The sequence below is a fragment of the Populus alba genome, chromosome 1 (genome assembly GCF_005239225.2).
Source record: "Populus alba chromosome 1, ASM523922v2, whole genome shotgun sequence".
NCBI lineage: Eukaryota > Viridiplantae > Streptophyta > Magnoliopsida > Malpighiales > Salicaceae > Populus > Populus alba.
Window position 1 is genome coordinate 3,187,958 of NC_133284.1, and position 12,985 is coordinate 3,200,942.

Sequence of the window (12,985 nt, forward strand, 5' to 3'; positions counted from 1 at the left end):
TTCCATTTATTACACAACATATCTATTCATCCAAGAATAGGGTAAGATATGATTTCTTGTATAAAACTACTTTGAAGCAACAATATTTTCGCACATGTCCCGTCAAGATTAATTCGACCCTACTTCCTAAGCCTTAACGTGTAACCTTAGTCAATGTAACCCTTCCAATATATACGTACCAAATTAAGCTCCTAATCATATGTTTTTATCAAATAGTTCATGTTTGTCGACAGATCTTAAGATCTGAAGAATATGTTGTATAGTCGGCATGCATGAATCTCAATGGTTAGTTTGTAGAACTTGACATGGTAATCATAGCATGTGAATAGTTATTGATGAGAAACCTAACAAGAAGAGATAGAGAAGTAGAGAAGAATACTTACAGTAAACTTGCAGGTAGGTTAAGATTGATGCAGGGAGCGAATGATATTACAAATGTTAAGCAGGCTCAAGAATATATAGCTTCTGTGCGAAGAAAACTCTGTTTCCGAATTCATAATGGATAGATTATGTTAGGGTTAGCAGGTTTGGGTGTCCTTCGTTTTTTTTTTTTTTTTTTTTTATTACAGTGGTGGTCCCTTGTGAAAAACAATTTTTCATCAAATTCCTCTATTTTATAACCATATTTTTTAGCATCTTTATCTCTATAACAGATTGATTCAACAGTTAAATAAATAAATCAAAAACTTTTAGATATCTATTTTGTTTTTTTGACATACATCAAAATATACCCCCATACTATTTGAATAGTGTTGATGTTGCACCCAAACTGTTTATCATGTCAATTTTATCTCCAGACTATATATTTTGATCTCTTAATTGCAACTTCTGCTATGATTATTTAATTAAAAAAGGTTACGTTCTTGCAAATGATTTCATTTCTTACAAAGAAAAACGAGAAAAAGTACAATTTAGATGCGATAAGGATTTAACAATGGAAAGCCTTACAATAGATGGAAGCTTTTAATTAAATAAAAAATATAAAGATAAAATTGATATCTGATCCGCAAAGATCATGATTGAGAATTGTTTGATCACTTTCTCTAAAAAAAAAAGCGAAATATAATCAACTTGAATTCAGAACAGTTATTCAAAATCTTTGTAAAAAACTGGATGTTATCTCATGTTTTTTTTTTGTGAAAAAATACCAATTGAAGTTGAGGGTTTCTTTAAACAATAAAAAACTGTGTCAACATTCAATCAAACGATGTTGAGCATGTCTCTCATTTTTTCTTGAGAAAAAAATGGGTATTTCTTTGCAAAATTAGACTAGAAAAGATTTTGTTGGTAAAATTAAGGCTATGGTGGATTTTTTAAAATTATAAAACTTAATATGTGTTGTTAAATCATCATGGTTAGAATTCACAAAGAAGGCCATGTTCATGATGGAGGAGGATAGTTTATGGACGAGGAGGTTTTGCCCTGTAATTGTTAAGTCCAAAGACTCATGTGATTCTGAACCTATTAAACGAATCAAATCAAATTAGTTGAAACAAAAACCATTATCAAATATGATCAGATCAAGCAACCAGGTAGCTAGCTAGCCAGGTATGACTTACTTTTATGATCATTGTCGATTCTACTGAAAAACACTTCTTCAGACAAGTCGGAATAGGAAGCTTCAGCAGCCATGAAATCTTCTTCATCGAAAGGAGGGCAAGCAAGCCCCACGTCTTCTTCTTCTTCAAACAAGTCTTCAAAACTTTTTCTTTTCTCAGCCTCCATTGTAGACACCCTCAGTGAGTTCTTCATGTTTATACGCTATCCCAGTAATTACTGCAATGAGAAATTTAATCATGTCAAGTTCATGTATGAGATATATTTCCAAATGGCTAGAACGGGAAGTATCAATGGAAGAAGTAAGAGAAGCGGCATGTGACCGTGATGTTACAAAATCTCCAGGACCAGAGGGCTTCAATTTCAAATTCTACAAGAAGGCTTGGAGCTTGATCTGTCATGATGTGATGGATTTAGTGGCTCAATTTCTCAGAACAGAGAGGCTTCCAAAGGTGTAAACCTTGCCTATGTAACCTTGATTCCAAGGACTAAGGTATCTCAAGGACTCTCCGGCTATAAATAGACCGATTAGCGTGTTTCATGGGATATACAAAATAGTGTCAAAGGTACTCTCCAATAGGATGAAGCATGTCATCCGAGACCTTATTAGTGATAGTCAAACGGCATTCATAGCAGGTAGACAGATTATTAATGGGTTTATGATAGCTAATGAAGTTGTTTATGACCTAGAGAGGAGTGGGGAAACGGGTATGATGTTCAAAGTAGATTTTCACAGAGCTTTTGATACAGTCTTGTAGGAGTCCCTTCATGAAGTGATGGGATATATGGGATTTGGTAATAAATGGAGAAGACTTGTTTATGAGTGTCTTGCTAGTTCACAGCTTCAGTTCTTGTCGATGGTTCTCCAACTGGAGAGTTCTGTGGCGGTCATGGTATTTGTCAGTAAGTATCAATCAGCTAGTGGTATGTTTAGAGGCATCCAATTGAGGAATTAATGGAGATTTTATCACCCGCTTGCAATATGCTGATGATACTCTAGTAGCAAGGCCATTTTGAGTTATCCACTAAACCGACTGCAAATAATATGGAAGAATAATTGACACATGGTGCCTAGACTTGGAACTTAATTAATTTGACGAAGGAATGTGAGGGCTTCTGAGCGGGAGCAGATTAATTCTCTACAATGACAGTTCAATGGTGTTCAACTTGCACAAAGGAAGGATGTTAAAATCTGGAATATTGATAGGAATGGAAAATTTACAGTAAAGTCTTATAATTCTCTGATTAACAAGTTGATTTTTCAAGGAGCTCGCTCATCTAATTAAAACATTTGGAATGGAATATTGATAGTAATGATTTGCGAAGAGATACAGAATAAATTCGCAAATGATCTCCGACCATGTTCGTCATGATAGCTTATGTTCTTAGATAGATTGTTCGCTATTGTAAATTTCTTCTTTACCTTATCCTAAGCTACAGCTTTACTTTAACTCACTTTGTTTTTCTTTCTTAGCCACCCTCTAAATGGCTAGCTTTCATGAATAATATTTCCCTATTACCATTAAAAAAATGAAATAAAACAAGAGTTAACCGTTGAAGGGTGTCAGTGTTTACAGTAACTGCACAGTTCAGAGATGATACATCCGGCGGGGAGAGATCTTTCTATCTGAACATTACGAAATCAACCAGATGTTATACAAGCAGCAGCAAAAATAGTAAATTTTATTAGATTAGTTGGAACCTATTCTATTCAATAACTAGGTGCGCTAACAAACATACAAAAAGACATGGGGGTGATGGCATGCATTATACAACTCGCTGCTCGTACATTGCCCCGAGTCACAAACTTCTAAGTATAAATAAGCATACGAAGAAATGGATGGAGAACTAGGATGTACAAAGTATGCCACGGTTTGAATTAGGAGTCAGACTGCTCAGATTTCAAAGCTGCACCCGATGTAGATGCACAGTTCCCATTTTGAAGGCCGAGGCTGTTGGCCACCATAGAATCACTAACCAACCCAACATCATTATCCAAGTTGAGGGTTCCTCTGGCCTTCCGATTACTGATGAGGATGATATAAAAGCATCGGTTAAAAAGAACAAAGAAGAAATAATCTCGTATTGTAAACGTTGTTGCAATAAGGAAAGCATACCCGTTCAGGCGGTTATTGATAGCATTTAGGTCTTTTGAAGGGCTCTGGTAAGCATGGGTGCTCTCTCCAACACAAGCATAATAGCTTTTAGAGCTATTTGAGATTAAAGCATCCATCTAGAGTCAGTGGAAAAAAAAAATACAGATTACATGGATGCAAAGGGAAAAGGGAATTATCAAAGTTCAATATTAGTCTGTCTTGACATTCAAGAAAGCAAGCTTCACATAGGCCATATAACTTCCAAGTCGGTGGAAAAATTAATAGGGAGTCATCAAACTTTCCCCACGTGCTTGCTTCATTTGTACTGACAGGTTGGTCTCATATGCATTGTTGGGTAATCCTTTAGCAAGGAGATAGAGACAAAAGTAGAATTGAAATGGTTGGAAAATTGAGAAGTACCTTGGATGACCGCAATGGAGAGACATACACATTATGCACTGACGATACTTTCTTAGGAGACATATCAGGGAGACTTGGAAAAGGTGATACTTTCGGTGATGCAGGACATTGACCTTGTTGGGCAGGAGAGAAAAGAGAGGCATGTTAAGCAATGGCTTAGCTGCAAATGCAAAGAACTGCAACTATAGAAACAGAAAAGTTTTTTTAAAAAAAACTATACCATCTTTATTATTACCAACTTCAGGAACATTGCTGGCTTTCACAGTTGTTCCAGCAGAACCAACGTCCACCAGCAAAGGCTTTGCAGCCGGGATAAAAATTTCATTGTAAAATGTAATAATATCCACATGATCCTGCCCCGTTCTCTGTTTTCAGACAATTCAAAAGATTAAACATCCCCACAATACATTACTACAACAGGAGTGGAGAAAAGTCAACATACCCCATTATGGCGTGCAGATGACCAATCCACAAACACACTGCGGAAAACTAGTGTTTTACAATGTGGCTGCCTCCTATAATTGTATATAATTTCCCTGAAGGTCAGATTCAATTTAGAAATCTGCAGGCAAAAACATGATGGGGTAAGAGAAGTAGAAATAAATGGACAATTACATGGCAGGTAACAAACTCTCATGAGTTACTAGCAACAAACCTTTGCAACTCCATAGAAACAGCAAAGAATGATCTGGTCAATATGACGGTTGAAGAAGAGAGATGTCTGGTGGCTTAGTATAAGTTGAAAAAGACGATAGACATTTTCTCTAATATGCTGCTGAGACGGTTGTAGCTTTTCAATCATACCATTAATTCTGACAGCAGCCAACTTATTAATCTAGGAAGGACAAGAAATATGCAACATGTAAGAGTGACAACCTAGAGTGATAATAAAGCAACAGAATTATTGTAATCAAATTCCAAAGTGATGCCAAGTGGCAAAATGGCCATCAAGAAGAACTACTTCGGAGCAATATATTAGTAATTTACACCTTGAAGGCACTAGAGTGGAACTTAACAATCCTAACATAGGGGCAATAGTAACCACGACCTTAATATCCAACAAATGTCATCAATACCCTTAACAAAAGAGGTTAAGGTTGATGGCAATCATCACTTTGGCAAATCCATTAATTCAAACTTTATACTGCATATACATCTCAAAAAATTGAAATATGTGAAAATGTCACAATGAAAAAAGTAAGTTGAACTACTCTAATTTGAGTTTGAAGCCATGAGATGCCTCCACAATCTATGAAATAGCCAATCCAGCTGAGTTCAAGTTTCCTAGATGCTTTTTTGAACCAAGTTTTCAGCTCTTGAAACATGGCTTGGCCATAAACAACAAGGAGATCAGCTAATCCCAGCTTTGTTATAAGCCTTAAATTCATTGAATGTTGCAGGTAAAAGTCAAAATTGATCAAGATATGAATTCACATTAATCAGTAGTGACTACTGGAGGTAAATCTGATAGCCATGTAGAAGGAAGAGAAAGAAGTAAATTTGGAGTAGCATGTACTATTTGTTAGCACATTTTTAGTGAACTAGCAACTTTTTGACAGAGTTAATACCAATGTATTAGAGTGCATGTTCTGGTACAGTTTGTTGAATTCATTGAAGTGAAATAACACAACTCCTCTCTCTCTCTCTCTCTCTCTCTCTCTCTCTCTATTCCCTTCTTTTTATCATCAATCTTTCCCTAATTTCTTCTCTGCGCCTGTACCCTATCAATCACACATTGGAAATTGAAAGTGTGACAGTTCTGAGGATAAAGACATGTTAAATAACTGACCGAGAATACTTCTTCACCTGGCATCCTAGAATAGTGGCTCTAAAGACACCTCCCTACACAGCTCTTCATAACAAATGAACAGAAAGAAGGGCCAGCAAATTCAAAATTATACACATTTGGAACCTAAAATGCCTTTCAAAATTACACACATTTGGAACCTTGAAACTTATCTTATTTTTTCAAGCAGGTCAAACAATGAAAATTACAAATGAAAACAGTGTTTACTACCTTCGTAAAAAATACATTGATCCCAGTTTCTGCACATGTTTCCCCTCCTCCTCCAGGGTTTGGACGAGTTGGACTGTAACAATTAGAAAGGCACAGAACTCAAAATTGGAAAATAGAAAACACAGATAGACTGCATATATACCACTTTGTATCCCCTAAAACTACCAAACCTTACCTGGCAAAGGCAGACTGCAAAGGAGGAGGTGGTAGCTTTGATTTAAGATTACCCAATAGGCGGTCCTTCACTGGTGATGTGAAGGAATTTCGCTCTACCAACACACTTCGGAAGTCTGTGCAAGGTCTCTTTGGAGACCTGAGATCTCCATTCTGACCTGAAAAATTGATACACGACCCATGTATAAGTGATATTTCTAAAACTCTCCCAGTAAAAGAAAAAAGATGAGAAGACTTCACCTGATCCTGGAGAAGTCTCGTGCTTTTGCAAAGAAGGCACAGGAGGCAAGCATCCAGATGAAAAATTAATATGCATGGCAATTGCATCCAATGATGGCATTGGTTCTGCTAATAATCCAAGTCGATTTATCTCTGCAGAAAGAGCTGTTCTTGCAACTGTCAAAGAATTGTAGAGTGAGGATCCTTTTTCCCACACCATGCTATCCAAAAGTCGCTCTTCCAAGGAGTTCAAATGCCGTCTCAACTCCCGTGGGAGGGACTCCTCATGCCTAATGAAACTCTCTATCACCTTGCTAAGATCAAAAGCTGTAATGCCTGTTCTCTCCAAAACTGCAGGAAACAACATTGTCACTGTCTTATAAGTTGCCACAACTAGCTCAGCAGAACACGCTAGCATGCATCTATGGAACCTCTCATTAGTTAATAAAGAGGTCAAGTTAGTTGCATGCAGTATTTGGGCCTCTGCTGTGCACATTGATTCCAAAACCCTGTAATATAACTTGAGTGCCTCCAATCTTCTTTGTTCTGCCCATATGTTGTCCATTAGGTTTGAACTTTGCAGACTTCCAGTCACACAGCGTTCTCCAAGAGAACTACTTGGAAATATAGCCTCCAATATTATCTGTGCTCTACGAATGACATCATTAGTTACATCCTTATCACATGACACCAGGAAGCGCTCCAACTGTGCTGAGGGTTTTGATGGAAGTGGGGAAATGATGGTCCGAAGCCACTTTGCAGTTGTCATTGCAGTGCTTACAGGTGTGGCTGCCATCTTCGAGTTTGCACTACCAGGTATTCCATTTGCATGAGATGCAGGAGAACGATGAGGAGATAGTGGACTTGTGATTGTCTTTGATGGTGAGGATATTAAATCAAATTTTCTCTACACAAACAAATAGATGATCCTATGAGATCAAATTTGACAGAACAGGGGAATATCATAAATTATTTTAACAATATGTGTTTATATATGCATTCTGCATCAAAATTCACCTTGGCACCAGTTATATTCAAGGAACCTGCAGATACGCTCCCTGAACCAAGTAAGCTGTCTTCCTCATTAATAAACACCCTCTCATCCAGTTCAGCCTTGTTACGAATTGCATCATCATAATCCTTCTCTAGAATATTCAAACTGGATTGCAGGGATGATTCCTCCATCAAATCTTCATAATAGATCAAACCATCTGCATCCAAGAGAACTTGAATCTCAGAGGAGAGAGACATACAGAGAGAGAGAGAGAGTTGTGATGATATAGATCTGTATCCAAGACAACAAGATTTTCAGGGGAGAGGGGGAGAGGGGGAGTTGTCACAATCTAGATGGAAACATTTCAAACACACCTGGATTGATATTCACTAGGTTTTCATTTTTATACTCAGAGGCCGAATGGGGCTTCTTCTTCAAGATATTGGCTATTAAATTATTGGTAGTTTCCATCGATTTCCTCAACACTTCTTCTGACGTGTCATATTTATTGCAGAGTGAAGCGAGCAAATCAACACCTTTGTCTCCTTTCCTAACTGAAAAACACATAAAAAGAACAGGACTCCAATCAACAAGTTTCAAATATAGTTTCTCCCAGAAATTGAGGAGAAGATCTACCAAAACTGTCAGAAGAGCCAGATCATTACCAAACCATTGAGAGTCATTGAAACTAAAATTTCTGAAGCGAACTGGAACATGTATAATCAGAACAGCCTGATGAATATTTGTGAAATTGAAGGAAAATGTTAATTGATATGAAATACTTCATGATCTTATAAAAGAAGACAAAAAAATGTGCAAGTTTTAAAAGTTACTACTGGAACAGTTTCATGTAATGAAGCACTAAATACAAGACATGACTATCAAATCCGGAAACATTTTGTATGTATTATTTCATTTGCAGTGTTTCTTTCCACTATTCCTTTTAACAGACAAAAGACAAAAGGATTATTATTCCCAACATTTCTAAAAATTCTTCTCTTGTATTGTATAAACTATAAAGGAGCAACACACTTTTTTCTCAAAAAAAATAAGTAATGCTTGAGCCTCTTGTTTTTATCAAGCTAGCAATCTAGTATTTGTTGATGAAGTATAGTAACATAACTCACCAGTACAGAAACCAGACCATTTGTGCAAGTGACCAGATCTTTAAAACGGCTGAATGCATGTACCCGGAGAGCCAGAAACAGCAACCACCCGAAACGATGGTGGTCTGATACATGTGTTGCTTCATTGGATATTGCTGGCTGTTTATCAGAACTTGCATCACTTGTCAAGAAAAGTTCCCTGCATGCACGCTTGTAGTGCCTTGTACCATGAAAAAAAGATATAATGCTATTCAGGTTCAATAGTGATATGAAGCAAAATTGCAATCAGAAAAGCAGTTTCAGATTATTTTGATGTGAGGTAGCGGTTGCTTTTCAAAGTGCTTTTCGCTTGAAATGATAATTTTTATAAACTATTGTTTTTTTGTTTTTTTAAAATCATTTTTTATATTAGCATATCAAAATAATCTGAAAACACTGAAAAAAATATTAATTTAAAGCAAAGAAAAAAAATTAATTTTTTTTAAAAGTGCTTTTGAAACGCAAAAACAAACAGGGATACAAAAAGGTACTATTATCTTAGAGATATCAAAAGAAAAGCAAAATAAACCAGCAAATACCGCAAGTTTCCTGTAAACATAGTTCCTGTACTATTTTTTTAACCAAATAGTTCCTGCACTACAGTCCACAAACAAGACAGATCTATAAACCATCAAACACAGTCGTGAATGCAATTGGAACAACAGCCACCTGCTTAAAATGCTCAAGTGCACAAAATTGGCTTGCAGCTCCTTTGCCTGGTAGAAGAGAAACAAACAGAGAAACAAACATAAAACGATGAGTTCTGTCTTAGACAAATACACAAGACAATACAAATAAAAGGGAATGTTAAATAAACCCTTCTTAATGATATGATAAAATCTCAACCATATCAATACCTCAAGTCTGTTCTCCCAGTCTGCACCATATATATTGCTTAAGATTGGACCAGCCTTGACAATAAAATGGGGTAGCTCTTTAAAGAAGTCCACGATGCTGCAAGATATTAATCAAGATGATTAAAATTAGAAAAATTCAGAATAAAAACCTAGTTAAATTCAGATGGATTAAAAAAGGAACGCACTTCAGCTTTGCTAATCTCAATATTTGGCATAAAGTAAGCCCAGGATCATCAGACTTCTGCTGAGCATCGTCTCTATTCTTCTCGCTCAACCTCTTAACAGAGTACGAAACAAATGCAAACCAAAACCTCTCTGCTTCTTCCGACTAACACATCAAATTTGAAACCAATTAGACCTTCAGCCTTTTATCATGAAAAACAACAGCAAAAATGCATAAATAATATAAATAAGAAGATAAAACATGTACCGTGCCATTCCCAATAGATGAAACATTTGTCATCAAAAGATGTTTCGTGTCTTTGAAAAGCTTAATAGCCTGTGTACAAGTGTTCTCATCCAATGCTAATCCACTCTGCCATCAGATCCCATTTTAAATTCCAAATCAACAAACTTAAGTGAATAAATAACTAAAAACAAACATGACACCCTCAAAAAAAAGGCATGCTAAGGATCTTATACCTTGCAAAAGTCAGAAAATCGAACTTCAACCGCATCACTATACCCTTTCACAGTTTCCCCTCCATCATTACTTGAATGACTGGTTGTCATAACTGTAGTTTTGTTTTCTTCCATATTCTTCAGAGCAGCTGGACTCATTCAAAACCCTAATTAACACAAACACTACACTTGATTATAAAAAATTTAGCTCCTTTTCCATTCAATAAAAACTGAACCGAATAGATCCGAAATTTAGCTAATTCCTTAGTCAACACAACAAATCAACTAGAAATCTACCAAACCCAATAATTCAATTCTAAATCAGTTCCAACTTAAACCCCAAATTTCAAAAAAACAAAAATTAACTTCTAAAACATGATTAGTAGCATTTAGGAACAACTATTCCAGCTCTCTTTAACCCAAAAACAAATCAAGAAAATTTTTAAGAAAAATAAAAAACAACTTTTAAATAATGTCAAGAAACCAATTTAGATCAAATTCAATATCACCAAACAATTAAGAACACACAAAAAAACATATATTAACCCAAAAGAAAATCAAATTTAAACAAGATAAAAGAAAACTTACAATACTTATCTCCAGATCTTTCAAATCTCACTGATCTGCAGATCCAACAACAAAACCTTCTACCTTTCAATTCCACAAGAAAAGAAAAAAAAGCCACCGTTTTTACCGGATCGAATTCAAACAACCACAAAAGACTTTGTTTAACTCGTGAAACCCTAAAAATTAAAAATTTCCCTCCTTCTTTCTCTCTCTATAATTCTCTCTCTCTCTCTCTCTCTCTCTCTGAGAGACCTCTTCTTGGGGAAACCCTTATCAGTCAGCTCTCTCTCTCTATCTCCCTTTCTCTTTCTATCACTAGCGCGGGAAAATCTAATAAGGCTTTTTAACATACATACATGACATGGTCATATACATACATGAAGAACCAATGGGGACTTGACACGTTATGATAGTTAGGTTGTTTTACCGCCAAAATTTTCCCACCGTTACGAGATTCGCTTCGAGGTGAAGATTCGCCGTTACGGTAGGGTAACGGAGTTAATGGAAGATAGAGGTGCCTGTTAGGGTTTTTTATTTGTTTTTTGGGGAATTGTGAACGGCCCACCCGTGTGGCTTGTGGCTTGTGGGGCCATTTTAAGGCTTTTGTTTTTGTTCTGCTTGTCGTTTTGTGCCAGAAGGTTAGTGAGATTGCACTGTGATCTCTCGTTCTGTTTTTTTTTTAATTGTTATTAAATGATATTTTAGTGTTTGGTGGTGATTATTTTTTAAAGTATTTTTTATTAAAAATATATTAAAATAATATATTTTAAAAATTATTTTTAATATTAACACATCAAAATAATTTAAAACATTAAAAAAATATTAATTTAAAATAAAAAAAATAAAAATTAATTAATTCTTTAAAAACATACTTTTAAAACAATAAAACAAACAGATTATAATTATTATTAACTGTTATTTTATTTTTTATTTTTTGTAAAACGACCGAGATTTAAATTGATATCAATGTATTTATTTATTTTTGGAGATAGAAATAAAAACCGAAATAGAATGGTTAAACATATAAAGATCATTAACATCAACGATTAAGTTTTTTTTATCTAAAAACCAGTTTTTCAACTCATTTTTTGACCCAAAACACTTGTAAAACACTTTAGGAACCATAGTAGACTTATCAATGGCCTTAAAAAGCCCAAAAAAAAAAAACATCTTGAAATCAAAATCAACCCAAATCCATAAATCAACCTAAGTTCACATCTATTTTTTTCTTCATAGTTTTCTAAGGTAAAAAAAATATAACACGAACACTCCTCATCAAATATAACAATTTGGCATAAATATTGTTGGTGTTTAGCGACTTGAATTGGTGTCAATAATATATTTTTTTTTTTACCACTTAAATACAACGACCTTTCTCTCCCCTCTCTCAATTATAGGCTGAAAAAATAATAAAAATAAATTTTTATACAAAAATTAATATAGCATCCCTATTATTTTATTCACAACAATTTTTCAATTAAATATTAAAATTTAAGGGTTTTTTTATCGCTCTAACATTGTTAGTCATATGAGCGAACATTATAGAATGCTATTACTTAATGTAGCACCAGAAAAAAAAAAAAAAAAAGTTTTTTTTAATGCTATTCATAACAATTTCATTTCTAGCTTTTTCACTTGGGTACTACAACCCTATTGAGGATGCTAGCTCATCCATCCAAATACTAGGCACTAGTCTCTCAACAAAGACATTAACCTTTCCACCCAATTAGGGCACTAGTTCCTTATGAGGGACACTAATTCATCCACCCAATTATCAAGCACTATTCCCTCAATATGGACGCAAACCTTTCCACCCAAAATATCAAACACTAGTCTCTCAATAAGACCATTAGTTTATCAGCCCAGCTAGTAAGTATTAGTCCATCTACTGACATTAGAATATAAAATGTAGAATTTCTAATTAAAATTAACACATGCTTTCAACTAATCTCTTTATGACAAGGTGTCATGCATTTATTTGGCTTGACTAATAGCTCCATGCTGCTTGCACTTACATATAGAATTTTTCAAGAATCAATAAAGAAAAATGGAGAAGTTTCAAGAACAAATCCATAACGCCCCCCCCCCACCCTTTTCTTTTCAATCCCCACAGGCCACCCATGAAAAATGGGGTTCTATATTGCAAATTTCACTAATTGCATTCCAGTCCTTACTTACCATACATTAGTTTATTTAGTCCCCAAGCTTTCCTTCTTTTTGGTACTACAATACTTCAATTTCTTCCAATCTCATCATTTTCTAATTAAATTGAATTCCTCCAATTTAAATTTAATTCATCATATTTTCCATACAACATT

General features: G+C 35.1%; 1 protein-coding gene across 4 annotated transcripts; it reads right to left on the reverse strand.

The window, feature by feature from the left end:
• Window positions 1-3,223: 3,223 nt before the first annotated feature.
• Window positions 3,224-10,993, reverse strand: LOC118053913 (retinoblastoma-related protein). 4 transcript variants are annotated; one of them, XM_035065314.2, is made up of 19 exons: window positions 10,689-10,993; window positions 10,122-10,267; window positions 9,910-10,014; window positions 9,665-9,807; window positions 9,480-9,576; window positions 9,292-9,338; window positions 8,605-8,803; window positions 8,143-8,209; window positions 7,852-8,031; window positions 7,501-7,694; window positions 6,505-7,390; window positions 6,266-6,422; window positions 6,091-6,163; window positions 4,729-4,908; window positions 4,516-4,635; window positions 4,309-4,438; window positions 4,074-4,186; window positions 3,675-3,790; window positions 3,224-3,584 (listed from the first exon to the last, which is right to left on the reverse strand). In XM_035065314.2, the coding sequence occupies exons 2-19, from the start codon at window positions 10,257-10,259 to the stop codon at window positions 3,437-3,439; spliced, it is 3,093 nt and encodes a 1,030-aa protein (XP_034921205.1). In that variant the 5' UTR covers window positions 10,260-10,267; window positions 10,689-10,993; the 3' UTR covers window positions 3,224-3,436. The 4 variants fall into 4 exon arrangements, with proteins under 4 accessions (XP_034921205.1, XP_034921203.1, XP_034921204.1 ...); XM_035065312.2 differs by having other exon boundaries at window positions 4,294-4,438; window positions 10,122-10,283; XM_035065313.2 differs by having other exon boundaries at window positions 4,294-4,438; window positions 10,122-10,249; window positions 10,689-10,992.
• Window positions 10,994-12,985: the final 1,992 nt, after the last annotated feature.

Coding starts and splice junctions, on each gene's coding strand:
- LOC118053913 (XM_035065312.2), bottom strand. CDS start 10,259: ATGAGTCCAGCTGCTCTGAAGAATATGGAAGAAAACAAAACTACAGTT. Junction 7,391..7,500: donor TGAATATAACTGGTGCCAAG/GTGAATTTTGAT, acceptor TTGTTTGTGTAG/AGAAAATTTGATTTAATATC. Junction 6,164..6,265: donor TTGCAGTCTGCCTTTGCCAG/GTAAGGTTTGGT, acceptor TAATTGTTACAG/TCCAACTCGTCCAAACCCTG.